Source organism: Musa acuminata, chromosome BXJ2-2, assembly GCF_036884655.1.
Source record: "Musa acuminata AAA Group cultivar baxijiao chromosome BXJ2-2, Cavendish_Baxijiao_AAA, whole genome shotgun sequence".
In the NCBI taxonomy this organism is placed as follows: domain Eukaryota; kingdom Viridiplantae; phylum Streptophyta; class Magnoliopsida; order Zingiberales; family Musaceae; genus Musa; species Musa acuminata.
The window spans coordinates 29,866,515-29,890,253 of NC_088339.1; the positions used below are offsets into that span (position 1 = coordinate 29,866,515).

Consider the following 23,739-nt stretch of genomic DNA (forward strand, 5'->3'; position numbering starts at 1 on the left):
AATAGACAATACATATTCTTGTAATCAAATAGAACAACAGAGATCAGATAATCCAAAGATCATACAAAAAAATCGACCAGTGGTGGTAAAAGTCAACTAGATACCACGATTTATGTTATAGCGGATCGTATTCATCATGAAAGTCATAGTATAACTACATTCAAAATACAGTTATTTTTGACATGAACGAGGTACTCGTGGGCAAATTCAATTATGTAATGATACGTAAAACTCAAGACACATTTCGCAATGTTCATGTTATGATATGAATAGCTCTGATAACTACCATGTATGGCAACAGAAAGAGGGGTTCTGCGTAACCAGTATAGCACAATAACCATGTTGCACGTGCGTGACAAAGCAAAGCTCTTAAACGACCTCAGGGCCATTGAATATCTGCAGCACAGCAATAGCTGTTTTCTGCATATGTTCTTTCGCTTCCTCCAGTGCTTTACCCCTGACTTCCACCGACTCCTTGCATTTCTCTATCTCTTCCTTTATCTCTGCAGAACTTTGCTCGATCTCACTGTTTGAGTTAAATGTTTTTACTAACATGTCTAAGAGAACACAGAACACTACACCCCTGCTATAATATTACTGAAGGTACTATATTTATTATCCAACGCCGCACATCAAATGTTTTCACTGACATGTCAGAAAGCCACAAAGAACAATGCATCCCTGTTATGGTATTATTGAAGGGACCACACGTAATTCTCAACTCCAGCATACGAAGGTCTTACACTAAGATTAGGCATATCAAGTACTCTTACTGGATTAGCTTAATTTGAGATTTGGCATGAGAAGTACGGGGTACCTTGAACAGGTTCTTCTTTAAGATCAGTTGACATAGCCTTGACGCTCTACTAAGTGAATAACTTGGCAATGAAACTCATATTTTCCAGTAAACTGTTCATTTGTCTAATTGTAATATTGTAGGGTGCAAACATCTTCTAATTTTCTATAGCGAAAAAGTAGATATAGCTGATAAAAAGTCTCACCTAGTCATTTTAAGCATGCTCTGCATAGCTTCTTGCACTTGCTGCCACGTATCTGCATTCACCAAGATGTGACAATTTTAAAGTCATGTAACAAGATTATAAAGGTAACAACACTCATGTCAACAGGGCTAATTATATATTATTAACCTCTAGTTAGATTCCTTAGTATTTCGATTCATAGATTTAAAAAAATTATATTAGAATCCCTGTAATTATGAAGATGAAATATTTAGTTCCATTTATCTTAACGTTATCAGTTTTATTGACAAAAGTACGAAAACGATAAACAAAAAAATAATTTCAACATCCTAGTTATGTTATCAGGGGTGGCGGGCGGCGACACCGCTAAAGGTCACGAGTGACTATCGTGGATGAAGAGGAAGAGTGATAGCAAGATGCGAGGCAAAGGGAGAGGAGGAAGAGGACGACGCAGATGCAGAGCATCTGCATCGACACCAATGCAGTTGCTAATGATGCTGACGTAAATGCAGAGCAACGAAAAGGTCGCTTGACATCTGCATCTATGTTGACGTCTACATCGACACTGACTACCGAGCGATGCTGACACAGATGCAGAAGTAGTGAAAGGATCACTCGACATCTACGTCGACACTGACTCAAATGCAGAGTAATGCCGCTCTACATCTGCATCTGTGTCGGTGCTGACGTAATTGTATAGCGATACTGGTGCAGATGTATAGGATCGACATCTGCATCCTACTCCTCTCCCTTTACCTCAACTTTCACTGTAACTCTTCCTTCTTATCCATAATAAATTTTTTAAATTTAGAGATTAAAATATTAAAATTATTTAGATACAAGAGATAACATGTAATTAGCCCGATAGAAAACGAGAGATCATAAAGGAAAGCTGATGCTTCACGAGGTTCAAAAGATGAATACGCGTGTTTTACATTCAAACAGAAAAGGATAGGTAGAGCCTATCAGAACATATTTCGTTAAAGGTAATGAAAGCGTATAAAAGAGAATCATGTTCTGGTCAATAGAAGTTTCGAGCCTTTTGACACCTAACCACCCTCTTCACCAATCTCTCAGATATAACTCCTCTCTGTTTGCAGAACAAACGACCTCAGGATTGGAGCCCGGCCATTTAGTTTTGAGGATTATTGGCTGAAAAGCCCTCATCTTTCGATACATCAGAGTTAAAACGCCGGTGGACAAAGAAATCAATGGTTAGATACATAGATTAATGACGCTACAGGCAACATCAAAAGAGAACAGAGCCTTCACAACAACGAATCAACGTTGTATCCTCGACTCAAATAAGAACCATATGACCTACTGCTCGCTGAGCATACTCATCGGAAAGAGGTTCAAAGCACGCCGGACCAAAGAAGGCGACCAGAATACCATGCACTTCAACAAAATGGCCAGTGGAAAATGGAACACGAACTGGATTATTAAGGCACGCACTCCAACATGTCGCTCACCGGCCACTCCAACGTAAGTGACGAACTAAATTAACTTTCTTCCAAAACATCTTTGTTGTTAGCACTTCTTGCCACATAATCCTCTTTATCCGAAACGTTATTATCGGTTCATCCTCATTTCTCTAAGAAATATAGCATTCAAATAAGAATTTCTTCGCATAATAATCGGATTAAGATCTCATGATGGATCTGTTTTCTCTCTTGCAAATGCTTTCCAAAAATTACATCTAGAATACCTAGAAATTCCAGATAAATTTCCAACCAGCAGAGTCGAGTAACATGGATAATTAAGCAGTAAAAGATGTAAGCAAGGGCTTCGATATAATATTCATCAGAATCTATTTTTGGAAAACCTCTCTCGAATCTGAACTAGAAGAACGCGTAAAATTTAGAGGTAATTATATATCAGTCAAGAAATTGAGGAAGGCCTCGTTGAGGAGCAGATTAGTATCGGGTGTGCATATGGCATGCAAATATCCATCAAATTTACAACACAAATTGAACGAGGTGAACCATTTCTTCCATCCTGAATCGAAAACTAGTGATCTAGGAGATGTATGAAATCGCAGAGCGATTCCTACCCCGATTCTCCAGCGATCTACTGATTTAAGCAAGACGACGACACAAACATGTAGGGTTTAGGGGGAGAGGAGATTCTACCGAAGAGGATCGCCGAGATGTGGGATTCGGCTTCAGGATTGGCGAGGGCTTCCCGCGGAGAAGAAGAGGAGGAAGGGCTCGCAGCGATCGCCTTCGCGTGATCCATGTCGTGGCGAAACAGAAAGGTGAAGGGGGGAGACGAGCGAAGAGCGGCTATTTATACTCGTTCGCTTTAGGAGGGAAATAATATTTGAAAATATTCGGAGTTGCAGTTGATCCCACGGTGTGGGTTGAAACAACCACTTGTAGCTTAATCCTGACCGTTCAAATCAAAGAGATGTTCATTCGTGGACGATCGTGTCGCGACAGCCGGACAACTTAAGAACCGAAGAATGCTGCTGGTCCTTAGGAAATAATATTATTTTAATTACCATATTTTTTTCTCCAAATAATTTGATTTGTAAAGTAATAAATAATCTTAATATTGTTATAATCGAGTAGGTACTAAGATGGGATGAATTAGTGCAGTGGATAAGAACGTTGGCTTGAAATTTCTTCGTACGATAAAAATTGATCTCGGAAGATAACTTGGAATTGAATGCTTATTTGTAAGCGTAGTGAAAGCAAAGTAAGAAAAAAGTAAAGCAATTGTAAAGTAAGTAAATGATAATAATAGAAATACACACAGATTTATAGTGGTTCGATCATTATGACCTACATTCACTCTCGATTCCTCTTCACTCGAGGCCATCGGTTTCCACTACCGATTTTCTTTCAACGAGCGAAGATCAATTATCATTTTACACTTGATTCTCCTTTTGATAGGTTTATGATAGAACATTTACACCCCCACTTACTCCTCTCTTAAACAACACTAACACATAGCTTTTAGATGAGTTCTCATAAGATTACAATAGTGTTTTTCTACTTTTTTTACTCTCAATTCTTCTGTGTGTTAACCAAGGATAAGAGAAGTATTTATAGGCTTCAAGTGGATTCAAACTTCGAGCCTAAAAGTGTCTCATCTTTGGTTTTCGTGGTACTGGTGGTATCATTGCCTACAGCACTGACACTGGACAGTATCATTGCTCAGTTTAGCGATACCACCGCCTGACAGTCTCTCGAAGACTATGTCTGAGTGGTACCACCACCCAAACTGACGGTACCATTGTCTGACACAATCTTAGATACTGTGTCACGACGATTCTACCCGTTGGGTCACTGTTTAAGCCTTTTACTTGGCCTAATACAACTTAAACTTAGGCTCAATTGGTCCCTAATTAAGTTGGTCTAATTATATTTTAAATCAACTTAATTAGACTCTTAACTAACTCGATCTATACATAATCGATTATAAGTGAATCCTATATTGTCCGACATATCATTGGTTTCTTCCGGTGCTTTGTTCGATCTTTTGATACGTCATCCTCTCTTTCGGTGTATTGCCCAACCAGCATGTTGTCTTCTCGCAACATCCGATCTCCTTGGCACAATGTCTAATCTTTTTGCCCTGATACCCGAATTCACGGATCGGAGCATTCTGCTGATACATCGACCAATCCTCTGACTTGACCTCCAATCTTCTGATATGTTTGCTCTCACTCAATATCTGATTCCTCCTGCTTTAATTGATTTACCTTTTTCGATCGAAGCTAGTCCTGTATCACTTAAACGCACATTAGATGATAAACATATTTTATCATCAAAATCTAAAATTCAACAAATATTGGAACAAAATTTGCTTTATAAAAACTCATACGGACTGAGAAATATCGTTAAGATATATCTTATGAATAGTTTTTGTGTGAACACTAGTGCCATTATGTTGACCAAATACCATCTCGATCATGTGAATCTCGGAGAATTAGTTGAAAAAAAATATATTTGTTACTGGTTTAAGGTTCCGAGATATTATTACATAAATGAAGGATCTTAAATTTAATTAAATATTATTAATATCTATAAGTACTTTAAAAGTCATCCTTAGATTTAGTATATGTTAGAATTAGGATTAAAACTAGTGCGAGAGATTGCACAAAGGATTTAAAGTTGGGTGGCTTAGGTTTCGATTAACTTAAGATAAATAATTTTTAATTTTGTTTTTTCTTATTCAAGTGCGAAATTTGATTTTCTTATAGGAATAGGCATAATCACCTTAATTTTTTGTTTTCTTTTTTAGTTTGAAACCAAAAGAAAGTATCAAAGAATAATATATTAAAATAAATAAAAAAATCAATATAAAATTAATGTAACTTGACACTACTTATGTATCTGAAGGCAAAAAAAATCAATTTTTTAATATATAAGAAAAAAAAACTAATATAATAAAATTAAATCTAACTGAATGTGGAAGTCTTCTATCCCAACAAATATAAAAATAATACTATATTCACTTTAATGTGATAGAAAAAATAGTTACAAAATAAAAATAAAACTTGAACAAAAAAAAAAAATCTTCTAACAAGTTAAATGTGACAATTTTATTAAAGTCAAGGGAGTTTTCTCTTTTCTTTTCATTTAGGACTTCCATTGACTTCAAACCAATAAGGCAAAGTTCAAATGCTGTTACCTTCTGTTCCTCGTCTTTGTCAAATTTCCTATGTTAGTAGTTTCGCCTCAAATGATTCCAATGAATTGATCGGTACCAAAGCTAAAAATTGCACCAAGCTAAACAAAGGGCAATCCCGTCAATTCAGATGTCATTTCCTTCTTCCAAACCTTGATGTTGATGGTGCCACTCGATCTCATGACACCTTAACTATCGTCTCTCCGTACCCCGTCTCTGGCTTCGCCCTGGGAAGGATCGCCGGATCGCAGCTCGTCTTCGTCCCCCCCCCCTCCCCGATCTCGGCCTGCCCAAGCCCTAGATTTCTAGGGTTTGTTCTAATCGAAGCGCGAATTTCTCACGCCTTCCTTGCTTTCTTTTCGTCTTAGTTGGGGAAGATGGTACGTCCGCTCTTCTTCTGTGCTCTCAATCGTGTTCTTTGTCGTAGTAACATTAGATCTGTGGTGGATCGCCTTTGATTCCACTGGAGTGGTTCACGATTTGTTATTTGTTGCTTGGATCCCGTGCGTCTTGTCGTTAAGAGTCTGAATTGTCTTGAGATCTGGGTTTCTAGTGGTGGCTGATGGTCGTTTATTTTTCTTTCTTCGTTGTTTTGGTGCCTGCGACTGCGATTGCAGCCTCTCAGACTAGATATCAAGGTATGTGCTACTGGTACTTGTGAAAACTTTAGTAGATATTACTTGGATCTTCTGTTTGGGTTCAACCCTAGTGTCGAATTCATGTGGCATTTGATGGTTTTGTCTTCATTTATTCTTACGAGTGTCTGTACATCAGAGGAAACTTGCTCAAAGGTCAGAAAGGGTAAAATCGGTAGATCTGCATCCAACAGAACCATGGTAAGAGTGAAAGCCTCTTCGAACACACCCATCCGTAATAATTATGGACAAGGACAACGCAGGTTTTCTGCATGACGAATAATCCTGCATGGATTTTCTTGCTGCAGGATTCTTGCAAGTCTATATTCTGGAAGTGTCTGTATATGGAACTATCAAACACAGGCAAGTTTCTAATATGTTGGATTTGCATTGGTGTTTCTTTTTTGCAAAGTAATTTCAGTTAATTGCTTCCATCGAACATTCTTTCATTACTCCTTGGTGGGAATTTTACTTGCTTCACTATGTGAGCAGCTACCTTAATGGAAAATTTACATATGCAGAGTGTTACCAACATGCTTGTGGACTGTGATTATGTTATTTGCCTCCACCTTTCAAGATAATTTTTTTTCTAGATCCTTCAACGTGTATTATTTTTTGAATAATCTGGAAGTAGTTAGGGCGTAGCAAAATTTAAAGTACTCAACTGATCCTTTTAAGGGTGAATAGAGTAACGATGTCTTTGACAGTAAGAGCACAAACTAGCTCACACTAAAAAGATTCTTGCATAATCCAAAATGAGGTGTGCATATTCTATATGTTTAATTTTTAGATGTCATTTGGTGTTTGGTTTGACCTGATGAATTTTAATCAAGAAATCATTGATTGCAGACTATGGTAAAATCTTTTGAGGTCACTGAGTTACCAGGTACACTGCTCTCAATTTGAGCATTTTCTCATTTCTGAAAGTAGGCCTAAATCCTGAAAATTTATGTGTTGAAATTTCAGTCCGATCAGCAAAATTTATAGCGCGGAAGCAGTGGGTTGTGGCTGGTGCAGATGATATGTTTATTCGTGTCTACAATTACAATACTATGGACAAAATTAAAGTATTTGAGGCACATACAGATTACATACGGTGTGTGGCTATACACCCAACACTTCCATATGTTTTGTCATCATCAGATGACATGCTGATAAAACTTTGGGACTGGGAGAAGGGTTGGATGTGTACCCAAATTTTTGAAGGACACTCTCACTATGTGATGCAAGTTGTCTTTAATCCAAAAGACACAAATACTTTTGCAAGTGCCTCCCTGGACCGCACAATAAAGGTGTTGCTTTAAAATCTTTGACATTGTAATATGAACTTTACTATGGTTCATCGAGTACCTCTGACTGTTTAATCTATTTTTTCCAGATATGGAATCTTGGTTCTCCAGATCCAAATTTTACTTTAGATGCTCATTCAAAAGGAGTAAATTGTGTTGATTATTTTACTGGTGGTGATAGGCCATATTTAATTACTGGTTCTGACGATCAAACTGCAAAGGTGTGGCTCATGCTCTGTTGTGGTTCTTGCCTCATGTTCTACTCCAAAGTTTTCTGCTAGTGAACTCTGTTGAATCAGGTCTGGGACTATCAAACCAAGAGTTGTGTTCAAACACTTGAAGGTCATACACACAATGTTTCAGCTGTCTGTTTTCATCCTGAGCTTCCAATAATACTAACAGGTTCAGAGGATGGAACTGTTAGAGTTTGGCATGCAACTACATATAGGTAATTTTATTCTTGAGATAAGTTTAAGCTGTATTAACTGTATGTGCATCTTAAGTTGTCTATTTGAAACAGTTTAATTCTTTTGATTCAAGCATCATATACCCCATTATTGTTTGTGAGATTCAAGAATTGGTGTGACTAAAATGGCGGTCCAATGCATGAAGCTCCTGCTAGGGAGAGGGTGTCTATGAGGGTCAATGTACAGTCTTATCATGCAAGTGGATAATTGATTCCGTGACTTGTACTATTGGCAGCAAAGTCACAAAGGAGCAAGGGCAACCATAACTTGGTTCTGTTGCTTGCCCTCTGTTAAATGGTTGATATAACCTGTGTTTAAAAAATGTCATTCTGTCTCTAGGACATCTATGTTAAACAAAAATTAAAACTTTCTGTTAATTTTTAGCAGCAATGAATAAAGTTTATTAGTTAATGGTGCATAACTGACTGAATTGGTGCCTCTTTGAAGATCATCAAGATGAATTTGAAACATTTTTGTGCTTGTATTTACTATATCGCCTCTTTGAATTGGTGCCTCTTTGAAGATCATCAAGATGGTGAAAAAGATATATACTAACTTGTTAAAGCTAGGGAAAGAAAGTGTAAGGATTTAGGTAATATTAGATGTATTAAATACGAAAATCAAAGAATACTTGTTAATGATAATGAGATTAAGGAAAGGTGAATAAATTATTTTTTATAAATTATTTAATGAATATTTCATATAGGACTTATATTTAATAATAAATAATAGTAGTAGATTTAATAATCATAGATTTATTCGTAAAATTAGAACTAATGAAGTAAAAAATATTAAAAAGATAAAAATAGCTAAGAGTGTAGGACCTGATGGTAACTCTATTGAGGTATGAAAAAGTTTAAGGGACAAGGGAGTAGTTTAGTTAACTAGCTTATTTAATAAAATCATGATATTCGAAAAGATACCTGATGAAGGGAGAAAGAGTTTTTTAGTGTCAATTTACAAAAATAAAAGTGACATACAAAATTGTTCAAATTATAGAGGAATTAAAATCATGAGCCATACTATGGAATTTTAGGAAAAAATAATTAAAAGTAGGATAAGGCTTGAAATAAATATATCTGAAAATCAATTTGGCCTTATGCCTGAAAAATTAATCATAGAATTTTTTTTATTAAGATAATTAATGGAAAAGTATAGGGAGAAAAAGAAAGATTTGCATACAATTTTTATTAACTTAGAGAAAGCCTATGATAGTGTTTCTAGAGATTTATTATGGTGGGTTTTAGAAAAAAAATGTGTATCCACTAATTATACTGATGTTATTAAATATATGTATGATATTGTAGCTATTAGTGTTAGAACTATAGTGTGTCTAATGAGTTTTCTATTAGCATAGGATTACACCAAGGATCCATATTAAGTTCCTATTTTTTCACATTGATAATGGATGAACTTACTAGTCGCGTACATTATAGACCTTCCTAGTGCATGTTATTTACTGATGATATTGTCTTAGTTGATGAGAGTCTAAGTGAAATTAATTATAAACTTGAGACATGGAGACAAGTCTTAGAAACTAAAGGTTGTAGATTAAATAGAACTAAAACTGAATATATAAAATGTAATTTTAGTAAGTCTAGAAATAGATAAGAGAATATAGTTAAATTGGATGGATAAGAAGTTTCTTTAAGTAAAAGCCGTAGATATTTTGGATCAATTATTTAACAAGATGGAGAGATCGATGAATATATTATTCATAGAGAAAACATAATGGTTTAAATGATTAAGGGCGTCAGGAGTCTTATGTGATCATCGGATATCTTTGAGAGAAAATTTTATAAGACAATTATGAGACCAATAGTGCTTTATGGATCATAGTGCTAGACAGTTAAGAAAAAAACATATATAAAAAAATTGTGTTGCCGAGATCAAAATATTGAGATGGATATTTAGAATTATTAAGAAAGATAGAAAAAAAAATACTTTTATTCATGAACAACTAGGTATTGCTTCGATAGAGGATAAGATGAGAGAAAATTATTTAAAATGGTATGAGCATACGCTGATGAGACCTCCAGATATTGTAGTCAAAAGAGGTGAAATAATTAATATTAGTGGTACGAGAAAAGATAGAGGAAGACCTAAAAAGACCATAATAAAAACTATGAATAAAAATTTAAATACTCCAAGCTTAGCTAAACATATGATTTTTTACAGATCTCAATAATGGCAAAATATCCATATAGCTGACCCCAAATAGTTGGGACTAACAACTTTGTTGTTGTTGTTGTTGTATATACCATATCGCCTAATTATTTGGAGTCTCCTGAGGATCGCATTAGCGTTTATATGTAAAATTAGGTTAAGGTCAAGCAAGAGAAGTCTGGACATGATGTTATTTTTCTCATACCATATTTCATGTTTGTTTCTTCATGTTTTTTTTGTCTTATTGAACACTTCTTTTTTGTTGTTTCCTTACAGCTGTTGGTCTACCAAGCTGGACACACTAACTTAGAATATGTTCATTAAGCTGTCCTTGTAAACTATATTTCCTATATCAAACAGTAGTACTTCTAATCAGGAATTTTGGTGATGTAAGTTGTTATTTCATCTTGAACTTTTGAAACATGTAACGATGCCATTTATACATGCCCTTCTGGGGTGGACTCTTGATTTGCTACTTTGAATTTAATTATTTGTTATTAGCTTTTTTGCATTATGATATGTATTTCTGTGATACTGAGAATGCTTAGATTTTGTTTATGATTGGTCATCAAAATGGATTGATTTTGTATTTAAGATGGTGCAGATAGGTTTGGATCTGGGGAAGTGGAGGTATTGGGTGTTTACAATGATCGTTTGTTTTTCAAACCATAAAACAACTTCTATGAGTCTCCAAGGGCAAGACTTGTGATAATGAAAATCTAATCGGATTTGTTATGTTGTGGTAGTTGGAATATTGAGAAGTTAGAACCACATTATCATTTTCCAATTAAGACAACCAATATTTTATGATGTTTCTTTTAGCAATTCAAGCCTAGATACTTGTACTTTTGTGGCAGATTTGGGCATTATTTGTCTTTTTGGTACTTTGCATTTTGCAATGCACTCTATTAGCTTTTTAATGTGGCTGTTCAACATATATTCTTTTGCCCAATCTTTTAAAAGGTATGCAGGTGCTTCAGGTATCAAAGAAGGCATATGTGGGTGCTTGTGCAAATCGATTAAGTACATCTAGAAAACAGTTAAAAAATAATAAGTAGAACATATTGCACCATTTTCAACTGACATACCTATGGGATGATTTTTATAAATTTTTAAAGTTACTTGAGTGATGAGTTATAAGAAACATACAATATGCAGCTATAGAAGTGGTCTTTTAGACTGTTAGACTGTCTTTTTAATGTCTAGACCATGGTTCTTTATTGCATGCAACACATTGATACTTCATCCGAAGGTATAGACCCCTGAGAAGGGTTTGTAATATTTTCAGTCTCATTTGTAATTGATCAATTGGTTCTGATTAAGGGCAAGTGATATGGGTGGGCTGGAATTTGATGCCTAATGACTGTTAGATGGCATAAGCAGTAAAGACTTTTCATATAATGTACAAATTTAAGTGGCCTATTACAAGTAACTTGGGTGTATGGCTCATACTGGTTGCTAGTAGGTTCATTAAATTAAGGCACAAATTATTGTGAGGCAATGATGTTACTATGGAAATGGTTCATTGGTCATTATTTTCTTACTTGCACAAGTCTCTTGCTGCCATTTTTTGATTGGTTATGTTGAAAAGAAGACAAACAGCTTAATTGGCAACAGGATCCAACTATTGTGCATTCAATATTTGTGTTATCTGCTTTGTGTTGTCTTTTAATGTATACCTGGATACAGTGGTGCTCAGTTGCCAAATCCGATCTAGATGTTTTAATTTGTATAATATACATTCGCAAAGATGCAGTTTATTGTTAATCCATATTCATTCAAAATTGTTCTGTGGCAAGCTTGGATTTTGTTCTTTTATTTAATCAGGGTCTTTGTTTCTATACTTTCACAGACTTGAAAATACACTAAATTATGGTCTGGAACGAGTTTGGGCTGTAGGATATATTAAGGGATCAAGAAGGTATGGACAAGCCCTTTTTGACTCCTTTTCTGTTTCCTGTGCATCATGTTAGAGATGTTTTTGGTACAACATCATTTGTCAATTGACAATATGGACATTTATTATTTTATTTTAGAAAACCCATTAAATCTAAGTTCTAAAAAGCGATAATTGGTTTATCAAAAAAATCTCAAAAGTTGCTTTGGAAAATGTTGTGGTCAGCTCTTGATGACTATTGTGCATGGATGGCTCTTTGTCAGGGTTGTAATAGGATATGATGAAGGAACCATTATGGTGAAGATTGGTCGTGAAGTACCAGTTGCTAGCATGGACAGTAGTGGAAAAATCATTTGGGCAAAGCACAATGAGATTCAAACAGTTAACATCAAGACGGTCGGAGCTGATTTCGAGGTTAGGTAGCTCTAGCCCACTATGAAGTAGCATGCAATAAACTTCTGAATATCATGAAGGTTATGGAATTTTTTCTGTCCTCAGGTTACAGATGGTGAAAGATTACCTTTAGCTGTGAAGGAGTTAGGAAGCTGTGATCTCTATCCACAAGTATGTTTAGCTAAAAGCAATATTAATATGATTATTTCTTTAATTTTACTTTACCAATTAGCGGTTTCAGATGACGAAGCACTGCAAAATTACAATTATTCCAAAGAAATATAGAAGATCAAAATTTTTTGAAGTCTTTTGTGGCAAAGCTATTTACACAAGTAACGCTAGCATATACCTTTAAAAGAACCTGTTATATTTGGTTGCTGATGTTTACTTTCTGGTTTTATAGCTGTAAACAAGTTGTTTATGATTTCAAAAATTTTTGTTTTTGTGTTGTCATTTAAACCTCAAGGCTTGACAATTTATTTTGTAAGAGGACTTACTTCTCTCGATGTATTTCAGACAAAGGATTATGTCTAATTCCAATTTTAATGGATGTCTCTGAAGAGACGTCAAAGGATTGTGTCACAAACTGTTCTATGCTTGTCTGTCTTTGGGTGCACACCATATCATGTTGCACCATTGCATGACTCTGGTTCAGAGCCAATGTCGCTGATGCATAGGCACATGCTATATGCTAATCATTTAGTACTTCTTTGCTTCCTCAACGCTTTTTCATTTTTTTCTTGTGTTCTAAATTATCTCTCTCACATTGGCTTTGAGATTGTTTTGTGCCTTTTAGATTGATTATAAAACAGAGTAAAGATAGAATCTTAGGAATTTAGGGAATAATATATGCAAGAAGTCAGTGCCTCTGATATAAATGTGTTGAGATAGATGTGTCAAACTACTGGGATAAGTAAATAAGAAAATGTTTAGAATCAACATGCAGAAAATGCTAGCATAACTGATATGAGAATGTTGAAGTCAATAAAATGTTTTTGCTTCAACAACATTGATATAAGATAAAATTAAAGACCTATAGGTTTTTGTGATTAGACAATGTAGTTGATTAGGATTTATGATGTAAGGAGAAATGGAGAGAGACCTAAGTAGACTTTATTAGAAACAATATGAAGAGTTTCTATTCTTCTGATTTAATTGAACAGTTCAGTGGTGGGAAAAGATTTATGTAGTTGACTCTAAATAGATGGGATATTATGACTTGTTGTGGATGTTGTTATGTTCATTCTTGATAAATAGGGATGGTTTCAGTTAAGGATAAATAGGGAAAATCATTTAATGTCGTCTGGATATGCACAAAGGATTGATCCAATTAGAAGATTTAAGTTGGACCACTGGTCAAGGAGTGGTAGATGAAGGGCCTAAGAAAATTTATTAAAAACCATAAAAAAATTGATGGTTGTCATCTGGCTAGTGACATTCTCTTCCATAGATGTCAGTTATATGAGATCAGATATCTAACATGTAGAGGAAGTTTACTTTAGTTTTTCAGTTGTAGCACTTGTTTATAAAGGTAAATTGGTGTAGCTGTGTGCTTGTGTGCACACTTGTATTTTTGGGCCGTGCAGGATAGGTGCTGCTAGTTGGTTGGTCTATGGGTATGTTATGAGATGGAACCATGATTCAATATCTCCATGCTGGACAACATATATCAGTCTGCATTGTCAAGGGATGTGGAGGAGGAGAAGTAGATGAGGAGGATAAAGAGGAAGAGACAGGGGAGGAAGAGAAATACGACAGCAAGGCAAGGGGGGCACCAAACGTTAGCTGGCAGCAGCAGCAAGCAACAGCAAGCAACAGCTAGAGAGAGAGAGAGAGAGAGAGAGAGAGAGAGCTGTCACTATCAAAATTTAAGAAAAATAATTTCGAACCGGTATCAATTCTGAGTCAGACTGGTCCAACCAGAACTATTACCTTGGATGGAATCCCCACTGGGCATTATTCATCTCATAGGCCTCTATGTGTTGAGCATTATGATCCAGTACTTTAATTCATTACCCATATGGCTAAGCTGTCTGATCATGCACTTACAATTTATGCTGATACATGCTATACATTGCTTCATCTACTGGCACCTAAATCCTTGCTTTAGGTAACTAACACAGGAAATGTAAAACTTCTGCATTGACTGTCCCCAATGGCTTCCATGGCAAATGTAATAACTTTCAATATGTTTCCAGTGGCTTCCCTATGATTTTGACTAATTAAATTATGTATTTCACCAAGGAGGTAAAACTTTTGAGTTGTGGCTCAGCAATTATAAAATTTCTCTCGCCGCTGATTAATATTGATAATGTGTTGGGGGCAAACTAATAATAATATTTTAGTCAATTGCTTAGATTTGGTGAAGAGATGCTTTCTATCAGAAAATCTGCTTTTGGAATTGCTTAAAGAAGTTGATGTAGCATGTTTATCCTTTTAGTTATTAGTGTTGGATTTTCTGCTTTCCATTAGTATGCATTATACATAGTTCTCATTCCTTTCTTTGCCCAGAGTTTGAAGCACAATCCAAATGGAAGATTTGTCGTTGTTTGCGGAGATGGAGAATACATTATATATACTGCCTTAGCATGGAGGAACAGATCGTTTGGATCTGCTCTGGAGTTTGTCTGGTCAACTGATGGAGAGTATGCAATCAGGGAAAGTACATCAAAGATTAAGATCTTCAGTAAAACCTTTCAGGTTTGCCTTTTATCTTCACTTATCTATTTGCGTTCTGGAAGTCTGTGTTATGGATGTATTTACTTGCTTGGATTTGTCTCTCCATGAAAAATCAAGAATATACTGTTATAAAGTAATAATGTGATATGAAGCAAGATGCTTCATTAACCTACTATATGATTTCCTATATGCTGAAATAGGTGGAAAATCATCTTTTTCATGATGTTGATTCATAGTCTTTTTCTACAGAAATGGATTTGCATGTGTTCAATAATTATTCTTATCTCATGATGGAGCATGCTATATAGGTTACAACCACTAGAAAACTTTAGTGAACTATGAACATTTATTCCTGACTTTTGGATGTTCTGGGATCTTTCAGGAGAGAAAAAGTATTAGGCCAACATTTTCCACAGAGCATATTTTTGGTGGAACACTGTTAGCTATGTGCTCCAGTGACTTCATTTGTTTTTATGATTGGGCCGAGTGCAGATTAATACGCCGGATTGATGTCAGTGTTAAAGTAAGTTCATGATTGCCCTTGTAGTATTTTTCTAGGACATGATAGCTCCCTGTAAAAATTTTTTCTTTTGTGTTGCAGAATCTCTATTGGGCTGATAGTGGTGACCTACTGGTCATTGCTAGTGATACTTCCTTCTATATTCTTAAGTACAATGTAAGTTGTTCTATTTATATTTATCCTTCTGCAAATATGTTGTATACAAATAGTGCTTAGTGATTTACTCTTCCTGCAAACTTGCTTTCAATTTTTTTGCATTTTCATGTTCATTTGTGTTGCTTTTTCTTGCAGAGAGATGTTGTTTCCTCTTACCTAGAAAATGGAAAACCAGTAGATGACCAAGGTGTTGAAGATGCATTTGAGCTTCTTCATGAACTAAATGAGCGGGTTAGAACTGGGATATGGGTTGGTGACTGTTTCATTTATAATAATTCTTCTTCACGGCTAAATTATTGTGTTGGTGGAGAGGTAAACTTATTCTGAATCCCTGATTTTATTCAGTTGCATATGGTAGTATTCTTTGTGTTACGCAATTATTGGTTTGTTGAGTTCAGGTGACCACCATGTTCCACTTGGATCGGCCTATGTACTTGCTAGGATATCTTGCTAGTCAAAGTCGGGTGTATCTTATTGACAAGGAGTTCAAGTTAGTTGGCATAACAGTTGCTCTGTGAATCTTCCCTCATTTTTCATTGACGATTTTCATCTGGGTAATATTTATTTTTTTTCAGTGTCATGGGTTACACCTTACTCCTCAGCTTGATTGAGTACAAGACACTTGTGATGCGTGGGGACTTGGAACGTGCTAGTGAAGTTTTGCCATCAATTCCGAAGGAACATCATAATAGGTACATGTTTTTCTTCAAAAGAATTTGTTCAATATTTGATAGACCATAACACATAATTTTGTTTATGAAGTATAGTTGTTAGTTGAATTCAGTCCAAGTATACTCTGCATAACAAATGCCAAGACTACATGTGTACGGTTTGTGTGATCTAACACCTGCTTCCCATGATTTTGGGACTGGATGTATTTTTTTGCATGCAATTATGTTTACCTAGTCTTAAATGTAGAATACTTCTGTCTGTTTAAATATCCTGCTATTGTTTTTCGTTTGTCATTGACTGTTGGAAATTTAATTTGCTAGTGTGGCTCATTTCCTGGAATCTCGGGGCATGCTAGAGGATGCTCTTGAAGTAGCAACAGACCCTGATTACAGATTTGACCTAGCAGTTCAGCTTGGTAGATTGGAAATTGCAAAGGTACACTTCATGATCATGTAACTGAATGATGGTTGTAACACTCTCTCTTTTGTTTTCGCTCTATCTTTGAGTGATATATCTCCTTCTAGTCCTGTCTTTTCCTTTTCCATTTGAGGATAGAAGTTTCCTCTGTAGGCGATTGCTACGGAAGTACAAAGTGAATCAAAGTGGAAGCAACTAGGAGAGTTGGCTATGTCTACCGGGAAGGTATATTTGAAAACTTTATAATATTGGCTATTTCCGGCTATTATTAGGACAATTGTTGTATGCAGATAAGTTGATTCATTGTTTTGTTGTTTTATGCTCTCATAACTACTTATTCATTTGTAAATTATTCAGATACACTCGCATTGAAATTTTAGGAACATTTATTAAGTATGATATTATATCAGTTGTCACGCGCCTTGCTCAAGTCCTGAGATGCATAGAAGAAATTGTCATTTAAAGAAGGCTGTAGGTGCCGACCTTAGATTAAATTGCCTTTAGCACCATTAGTTTCAGCCAGGAATTGGCACAGCACACGGCATCAGCATGGCATGAAAATTTCTTTGCCAACATAAGTTTGCTGACAAATCGAAAAAAAAAAAAGATCAACAAAAACTGGTGACAGTAAAAAAGATACTTCTTTTCTCTGGTTTCTCATCTTTTTTGGTTGTCCCTCCTCCCCAACATTGGCAGCATAGTATGGGCACAAGTGGCAAGAAATATCAAGTTGAAGCATGGCAACAGCAAGTCGAGAGAACCCAAAAATAATAGGAAGTTATGGTTGATGTGTTAGTCTCTTCCAGTTAAAGGTCAAAATCTTAGTTTAGCCCATGAATGACTGACTCAGCTTAGTACTGAGACCCCTTGTTTCAGGTCTCAATACCGGACAAGTTTAGGATAATTTGGACAATATGTTGAAAAGTTGTTGAACTCTATCATCTTGTTGGTTGTAGCTAATTCAATACTGTTGATCTTCTCCTGCTTTCTGTAGAGGACAATATTAAAGTTTTTATTGGTCTTGAACCTTCCTTGTTTGAGTCTCATATTCTGAAGGATATAGTCATTTGGAGCATATTAATTTTAGAGGAAAATTAACCCTAGAAATTAGCTTGTTGAACTGAAACATCCTGTTACATGGTTATCACTTATTTTGACATATTTCAATTCTTATCACGCAGTTGGAGATGGCTGAGCAATGCCTGTCACAGGCTATGGATTTGAGTGGCTTATTGCTTCTTTACTCAGCTCTTGGTGATGCTGAAGGGATAAATAAACTTGCATCTCTTGCAAAAGACCAAGGAAAAAATAATGTTGCCTTTCTTTGTCTATTCATGCTAGGTAAATTGGAGGATTGCCTTCAGTTATTGGTGGAGAGGTACTTTTTTCTTTTGCGTGATATAGCCCATACCCTTCGATGATTATGTTATGATGTATGGAATTTTATGAACTGCATTATTAATTTATTATACATGGCAGTAACCGTATTCCAGAAGCTGCACTAATGGCAAGGTCTTATCTTCCAAGCAAAGTCTCAGATATTGTGTCAATTTGGAAAAAGGATCTCAACAAGGCATGCTTCTTTTCTTTTCTTTGCTAATTGTTTTCTAAATTACATGTTTTGGTTCTAATATCACAACAAGAGTTGGGGATCTTTTATTCTGAATTGTCAAAATGGACTGGACCATTCACTTGACTGATCACTTTTTGTAAAGGTCAATCCAAAAGCTGCAGAGTCTTTGGCTGATCCTGAAGAGTATCCTAATCTTTTTGAAGACTGGCAGATTGCTCTGGCTGTTGAATCGAATGTTGCTGATAAAAGGTCCTTGTCATATCTTCTCTTATTTAGATTTTGCAGAGTGCTCTTTTGCAAAACTGAAGTACTCGATTATTGACTAATTTGCTAAAACAAGAACAATTGTTCTTCATATGGGTGTATTGAGCTAATATGAGTTTGCATATGATTAGATAGGGACAAAGTTATAAATGAACTATGATTTTCTAGATGATATTTAGATTTGGTAGGAGGCCAGTTATGTAACTTCTTTTCTCATCCGCAACGAGGCTGATAATTTAACTTCTAATGGCTTTTCTTTGTCTGAAGTATCCTTTGTCAGGATATGCACAATTAATTTTATTTGGTATTCATGCTGATTGTGTTGTTTCATTTCAAAGGAGTTTACTTGTTTATATGTTGTATTTAGAAATTCTATTATGCTAGAGTCTATTGGACATGAGTCTAACCCTTGTTTATGTTGTCATTGTCACTTACTTTGAAACTGTTATTAAGTGGACTGTGGATGTTATAATAAGATGCTTGGTCTTCACTGACTTGTGTAGGTTTATTTTCTTGTAGAGGTATTTGCACATACAGAAGCAAACAAATACAAACACATGCTTACATTTTCTCATGAAGGTCATTAATTGGTCATATTTATGAGGAAGATATATATTATTTAAACCTTTAATTGCCAATTCATCATAAGGTAATTTGTGGGCTTCATCCCTTTGTAAACAATAAAAACAGTTCTCAAAGAGGGAATTACATCTGATGATGCTTGACAAAGGAAGGTTTTAGGAATTCCTGATTATCATGAATATGTGAGAAACTTCTGTATCTAGGTTTCAAATTATACTGTTTAATCAATTAGTTGTTCTTATGTATGCAGAAAATCAAATTAGTTTGATGAATGTCTCTTTTTCATTATTTGATGGTATCCATGCAAGTTGATATATGTGTCAACACTAGGTGCTTAATTCATTATATTCATTGTCATTTAATTAGTTAGTTATTTATCATATATGCATCAAATCAAATTAGTTTGGTAAAATCATATCTCCTTTTCACGATTTAATGGTAGCTACGCAAGTGAAATGTGGCAACAGCAGGTGCTGGTATCCATTATATTCACTGTCCTATCTGCATGAAAAGATGGCAATGAGTGCTTTGGTGGCAGCTGGAAGCTTAGATGGATGTGATTAAAAATAAAAAATTGATGATTCTATTATACTTTTGTTTTGAAATTGGAACTAGCAATGTGGATCTTGTGGGTTAATACTGCAGTACACTTTTCCAATTATGTTCACTTGGATTTCTGGAGATAGACATTTGAGCATTAATTATATGAACTGCACAATGTTGATGCTATGGTTCTGGTGTTTTTATTTGGTTAATTTTGAATGTTTCTGCAGTTGTGTTTCATTTGCTTAAGAATTAAAACTACTTAATAATAACAAAAGTTATTGTCAAAAGCAGGGGTACATATCCTCCTGCTGAGGAATATTTACACCATACTGAAAAGTCAAATATCAGTCTTGTGGAAGCTCTAAAAAGCATGCAAGTTGATGATGATGCCCTGCCTCTGGAAAATGGTGATTCTGGCCACGAGGTATATAGTGCTTTCGATTTTAAAACTTTTTTGCGAGAGCAAATTGTTTCTCGTGGAAGTTAAAGTAGAGCATTGTGCATGAAAGGCTGACATAGGTTTTGATTGACCCAAAATTTTTATTTGGAGCAGCCAAACATTAAAAAAAGTATGATACATCATGTTCTTTGTATTAGCCTCAGGCAGATCATATCAAAACTGGTCAGAGTAATAGTGGGGGCTGCTGTTGGCAAAAAAAAGTAAGCTTGTTAAGGTCAACAAAGTGAGTGGCAACTGCTAAGAGGATTATCAACTGAACACCTTACTGTTATGCAAGATTTTTTTAAGGAACATTAAAGAAAATTTAATTACTATTAGGAATCCAGACATAACAGATACATTATCTTTTCTTGACTTGAACTTGTGTAAAACACTATTTACTAAAACCATCTTATTCCCATCAACACTATGTAGATAGCCAAACCCGATATCAATAAATTATTTCGTTGTTGCCAGTAACCAACTCATACACTTCGGATGCTCAAAGTTTTGGAGCTAAAAAAAGAACTCATGAGAAACTGAAAATTGTGTTCTTTTTTTCTGAGTCATGTACTTGAATTTCATCTGTCTTGTTCTTGGGTTGTTTGATTTGTGCTCTTTGCAAAGCCAACCCATGCTTTACATTATTCAGTGGTGAACAATTTGCAGGCAATGGAAGAGATTGGAGTAGACGATGGTCAAGAGGAAGCTGTTGAAGTTGATGTAGATTATTCGACCGATAGTGCTGTCCTTGTCAATGGAAATGAGGGTGAGGAACAGTGGGGTATGAACAATGAAGGAACTCCATCAGCCTAAACACATTGGTTGGGCAAGTGTAAATCCAAATTTTGTGTCTGGTGATTAATTGTTTTCCCATCAACTCCCACATTTGTCCCGAAATATTCCAAGTGCTTCTGGTATAAAAGAAAAGCAGGTGTTTCTGACCTGAAGCATTGGACTACATCCTCTACCAAATTAAATGACTAGAAGACCACATTGTAGGGACCACATTTCCATTTGATTCCTTCCATATTGTTAATGGTGGCTGCAAAAATTTATCTTGTAAAATGCTTTGTTGTTAGCTAGTCAAAGATTAGTTTCCCCTCTTTTCTTAGATACATGGTTGAAAACATGTTTGGGCTTGTTTTCTTATTTGCCTGTGGATGGCAATAGCTCCCACTAGTAACTCCATTCAGACTTCGTTACTGATTGTGTCAAAGGTTTTTATGAGTTTTATATCGTGCTCTTCTATGGATTTGAAGTATGGGAACCGTTCTTATAAAATAAGGGAATTATATTTTTTTTGTTTTTCTTATATTTCCGTAGACTGACTAATTCTGTTACTGACTCTCCCTCTCTCTTTCTTTGTGCTGATTTTGCAGTGCTAACTTCCCATGAATAGCAACTTTGACAGGAGGGGATTCAAATATTGAAGTCATCACTCGGGTAAGTTGAAATCACATCCTCAAAGTTAATATTTTCCTCAGACGCATTTTCTCAATATACTGCAGAACAAAAATACATCAGATGCTAACTCATTACATATTAGCATGCTGCAAATAACCTCCATTGTTGCAACTTCACATGCAAACACTACACATGTTTTTTTTTCTTTTACTAATATTGTGCATCTGCTAAGAATCATGGGGGGTTTAATTATGGTAACTAGTAAAACTTCATTTATGGTAGTGAATGTCTCAAGCTTCATTGAGCACAATATTGAACTTCCGACACAGTTGCTTTTTTTTTCTTCTTTTATACTGCCAATGAATGAATCCCCTTGCTGCATAATCTGATCCAGAAAGAGAATTTAGCGTTTTTCTTCAGTATGCTTTGTGATTGACCACAGCTTGTAATGTCTGCAGTAATGATCAGGTTCTAGGAGGAAAATTTTGGTGGCTCTATTATCCTGCAGCCTTGAGTTTTCTTCCTTGTGATCTCTGACCTTCCAGAATCATCAATTGGTATATGCAGATTCATGAAATGGCGTAAAGCCACAAGTTGCTTGTGCACTTGATTCCTAAAGAACAGGTTCGATGAGCTGTCCTTGGTTTCTCCGGCCATCCTTTCTGCATAGCCTATCAGACTACTTTAATTCAGCTATTGTGTTCGATTATGTCATTTTTAAATGTTTGTTATTGTTTATTGAAAAAGAAAATTCTTGAAAACAGTATTATGACCGAGTTGGTTTTCTTTTTATTCTCAAATGAAAAGCATAATCACTTGATGATCTTTTTATCATTCTCCTAATTTTCATCATTAGCATTTCATCCTTAATCAACTTAGCATGATCGGTCCAAGTTGTAGGTGACTAATAAATTTTGTAATATCTGCTAACAAAAAACAAAGTGAATATTCTGTATTAATAACAATCAGAGTTGATGTAGATAAACTGCAGTCTGGGACGATAAGGGTTTTTGACGATGTTAATTGCATATGTAACATTCCTCCAAATATTTTTATTATTTATATTTAAATATTTTAAAAAAAATTAATCATCACTGACTAATTTATGAAGAATATTTCAATCAGGTTCCAACAACATTATATTATTGATTAACTAATGAGAGTTAATTACGAGGACATGTTTATAATTTTCAGATTCTTTGCACACAACTGCAACGGTAGTGTCTTTTGTGGTCGTCCATCCCAAAGACTGGCTTGGCTGCATGAGGGAGGTTGTGATCGAGATCGTAATGAGTAGAAGAAATAGAGCAGTGAAGGTTAGCGGTTCTCTTTCCCAGCCAATTGGCATCGAGAGACGTACGTGCCCTTAAAGCTAACAATGCTCTCGTGCAGTACACGGATCGATTGGGAGACGGTACAGGTTCATCTCATTCCCCGTGTATTCTAGACTAATGATTTGTTGCGTTTGATCCACTGTTTCAAGTACGATGCTAAGAGTGAGTTCAAACGGTGGCTGGATTCGGCATGGTGGATTTGCTTACAGTGTGTCTTTTCTTTACTCCCTTAACTGAAATACACACGTGTGGGTTCCTCGAGCGTGGACACATCTTACCGACAAATGATTCCTGTCAAAAGAGAAATCCTATCTCCCCAGTGGACCTCTTAATGCAGTTAACCCAACTAGTCATGGATGATAGTTGATTGCTGACTATTTAATATCCAATTTCTTCCCGCATATTGTTCCTCGCTCGTTATATTGTGACATCGAATGGGCTTTGGGGTTTTCGAGTTTTATGTGCCTCTAAACAAAAGTCTTTAATATTCTACCCAAGCAGGTTCGCATTTCAAGGCCTAATTCCATTTGCACGCCATACATAATCTAAGAAGTCACATAAAAATATAAGAACAGAAAGAAACAAACGATTCATTAGAATGGACCTAAATGTCTAGCGGACATGACCTTGATTTAGATCACCGTTGACTGATCCAACATGATTCATCCCTCACCCATCTTAACAT

The 23,739-nt window shown here is 35.5% G+C and overlaps 2 protein-coding genes across 11 annotated transcripts; one reads left to right on the forward strand and one right to left on the reverse strand.

The window, feature by feature from the left end:
• Window positions 1-206: 206 nt before the first annotated feature.
• LOC135605029 (uncharacterized) lies at window positions 207-3,218 on the reverse strand. Its single transcript, XM_065094704.1, has 3 exons — window positions 3,113-3,218; window positions 1,002-1,053; window positions 207-526 (listed from the first exon to the last, which is right to left on the reverse strand). The coding sequence occupies exons 1-3, from the start codon at window positions 3,216-3,218 to the stop codon at window positions 370-372; spliced, it is 315 nt and encodes a 104-aa protein (XP_064950776.1). The 3' UTR covers window positions 207-369.
• A 2,617-nt stretch (window positions 3,219-5,835) lies between these two features.
• Window positions 5,836-22,554, forward strand: LOC135605951 (coatomer subunit beta'-1-like). 10 transcript variants are annotated; one of them, XR_010484612.1, is made up of 26 exons: window positions 5,836-5,998; window positions 6,236-6,256; window positions 6,393-6,454; window positions 6,562-6,616; window positions 7,103-7,139; window positions 7,220-7,545; window positions 7,632-7,763; window positions 7,842-7,990; window positions 12,028-12,096; window positions 12,336-12,486; window positions 12,571-12,636; window positions 14,977-15,165; window positions 15,527-15,667; window positions 15,746-15,820; window positions 15,956-16,132; window positions 16,219-16,310; window positions 16,396-16,512; window positions 16,813-16,927; window positions 17,063-17,134; window positions 18,091-18,287; window positions 18,389-18,482; window positions 18,625-18,731; window positions 20,166-20,298; window positions 20,983-21,170; window positions 21,696-21,759; window positions 22,179-22,554. XR_010484612.1 is itself a non-coding variant. In XM_065096588.1 (26 exons), exons 1-25 carry the CDS (start codon window positions 5,996-5,998, stop codon window positions 21,713-21,715), a joined length of 2,700 nt encoding a protein of 899 aa, XP_064952660.1. In that variant the 5' UTR covers window positions 5,836-5,995; the 3' UTR covers window positions 21,716-21,759; window positions 22,288-22,554. The 10 variants fall into 10 exon arrangements, 4 of the variants coding, with proteins under 4 accessions (XP_064952660.1, XP_064952657.1, XP_064952658.1 ...); XR_010484616.1 differs by having other exon boundaries at window positions 22,288-22,554; XR_010484614.1 differs by having other exon boundaries at window positions 20,983-21,148.
• Window positions 22,555-23,739: the final 1,185 nt, after the last annotated feature.

What these genes read in the sequence shown, in the direction of transcription:
- LOC135605029 (XM_065094704.1), bottom strand. Translation starts at nt 3,218, where the DNA reads ATGGATCACGCGAAGGCGATCGCTGCGAGCCCTTCCTCCTCTTCTTCT. An exon ending in CATCTCGGCGATCCTCTTCG is followed by an intron (nt 1,054 to 3,112) that starts GTAGAATCTCCT and finishes TGGTGAATGCAG; the next exon opens with ATACGTGGCAGCAAGTGCAA. An exon ending in AGCATGCTTAAAATGACTAG is followed by an intron (nt 527 to 1,001) that starts GTGAGACTTTTT and finishes TAACTCAAACAG; the next exon opens with TGAGATCGAGCAAAGTTCTG.
- LOC135605951 (XM_065096585.1), top strand. An exon ending in TGGCTATGTCTACCGGGAAG is followed by an intron (nt 17,135 to 18,090) that starts GTATATTTGAAA and finishes CTTATCACGCAG; the next exon opens with TTGGAGATGGCTGAGCAATG. An exon ending in ATGGTGATTCTGGCCACGAG is followed by an intron (nt 20,299 to 20,982) that starts GTATATAGTGCT and finishes AACAATTTGCAG; the next exon opens with GCAATGGAAGAGATTGGAGT.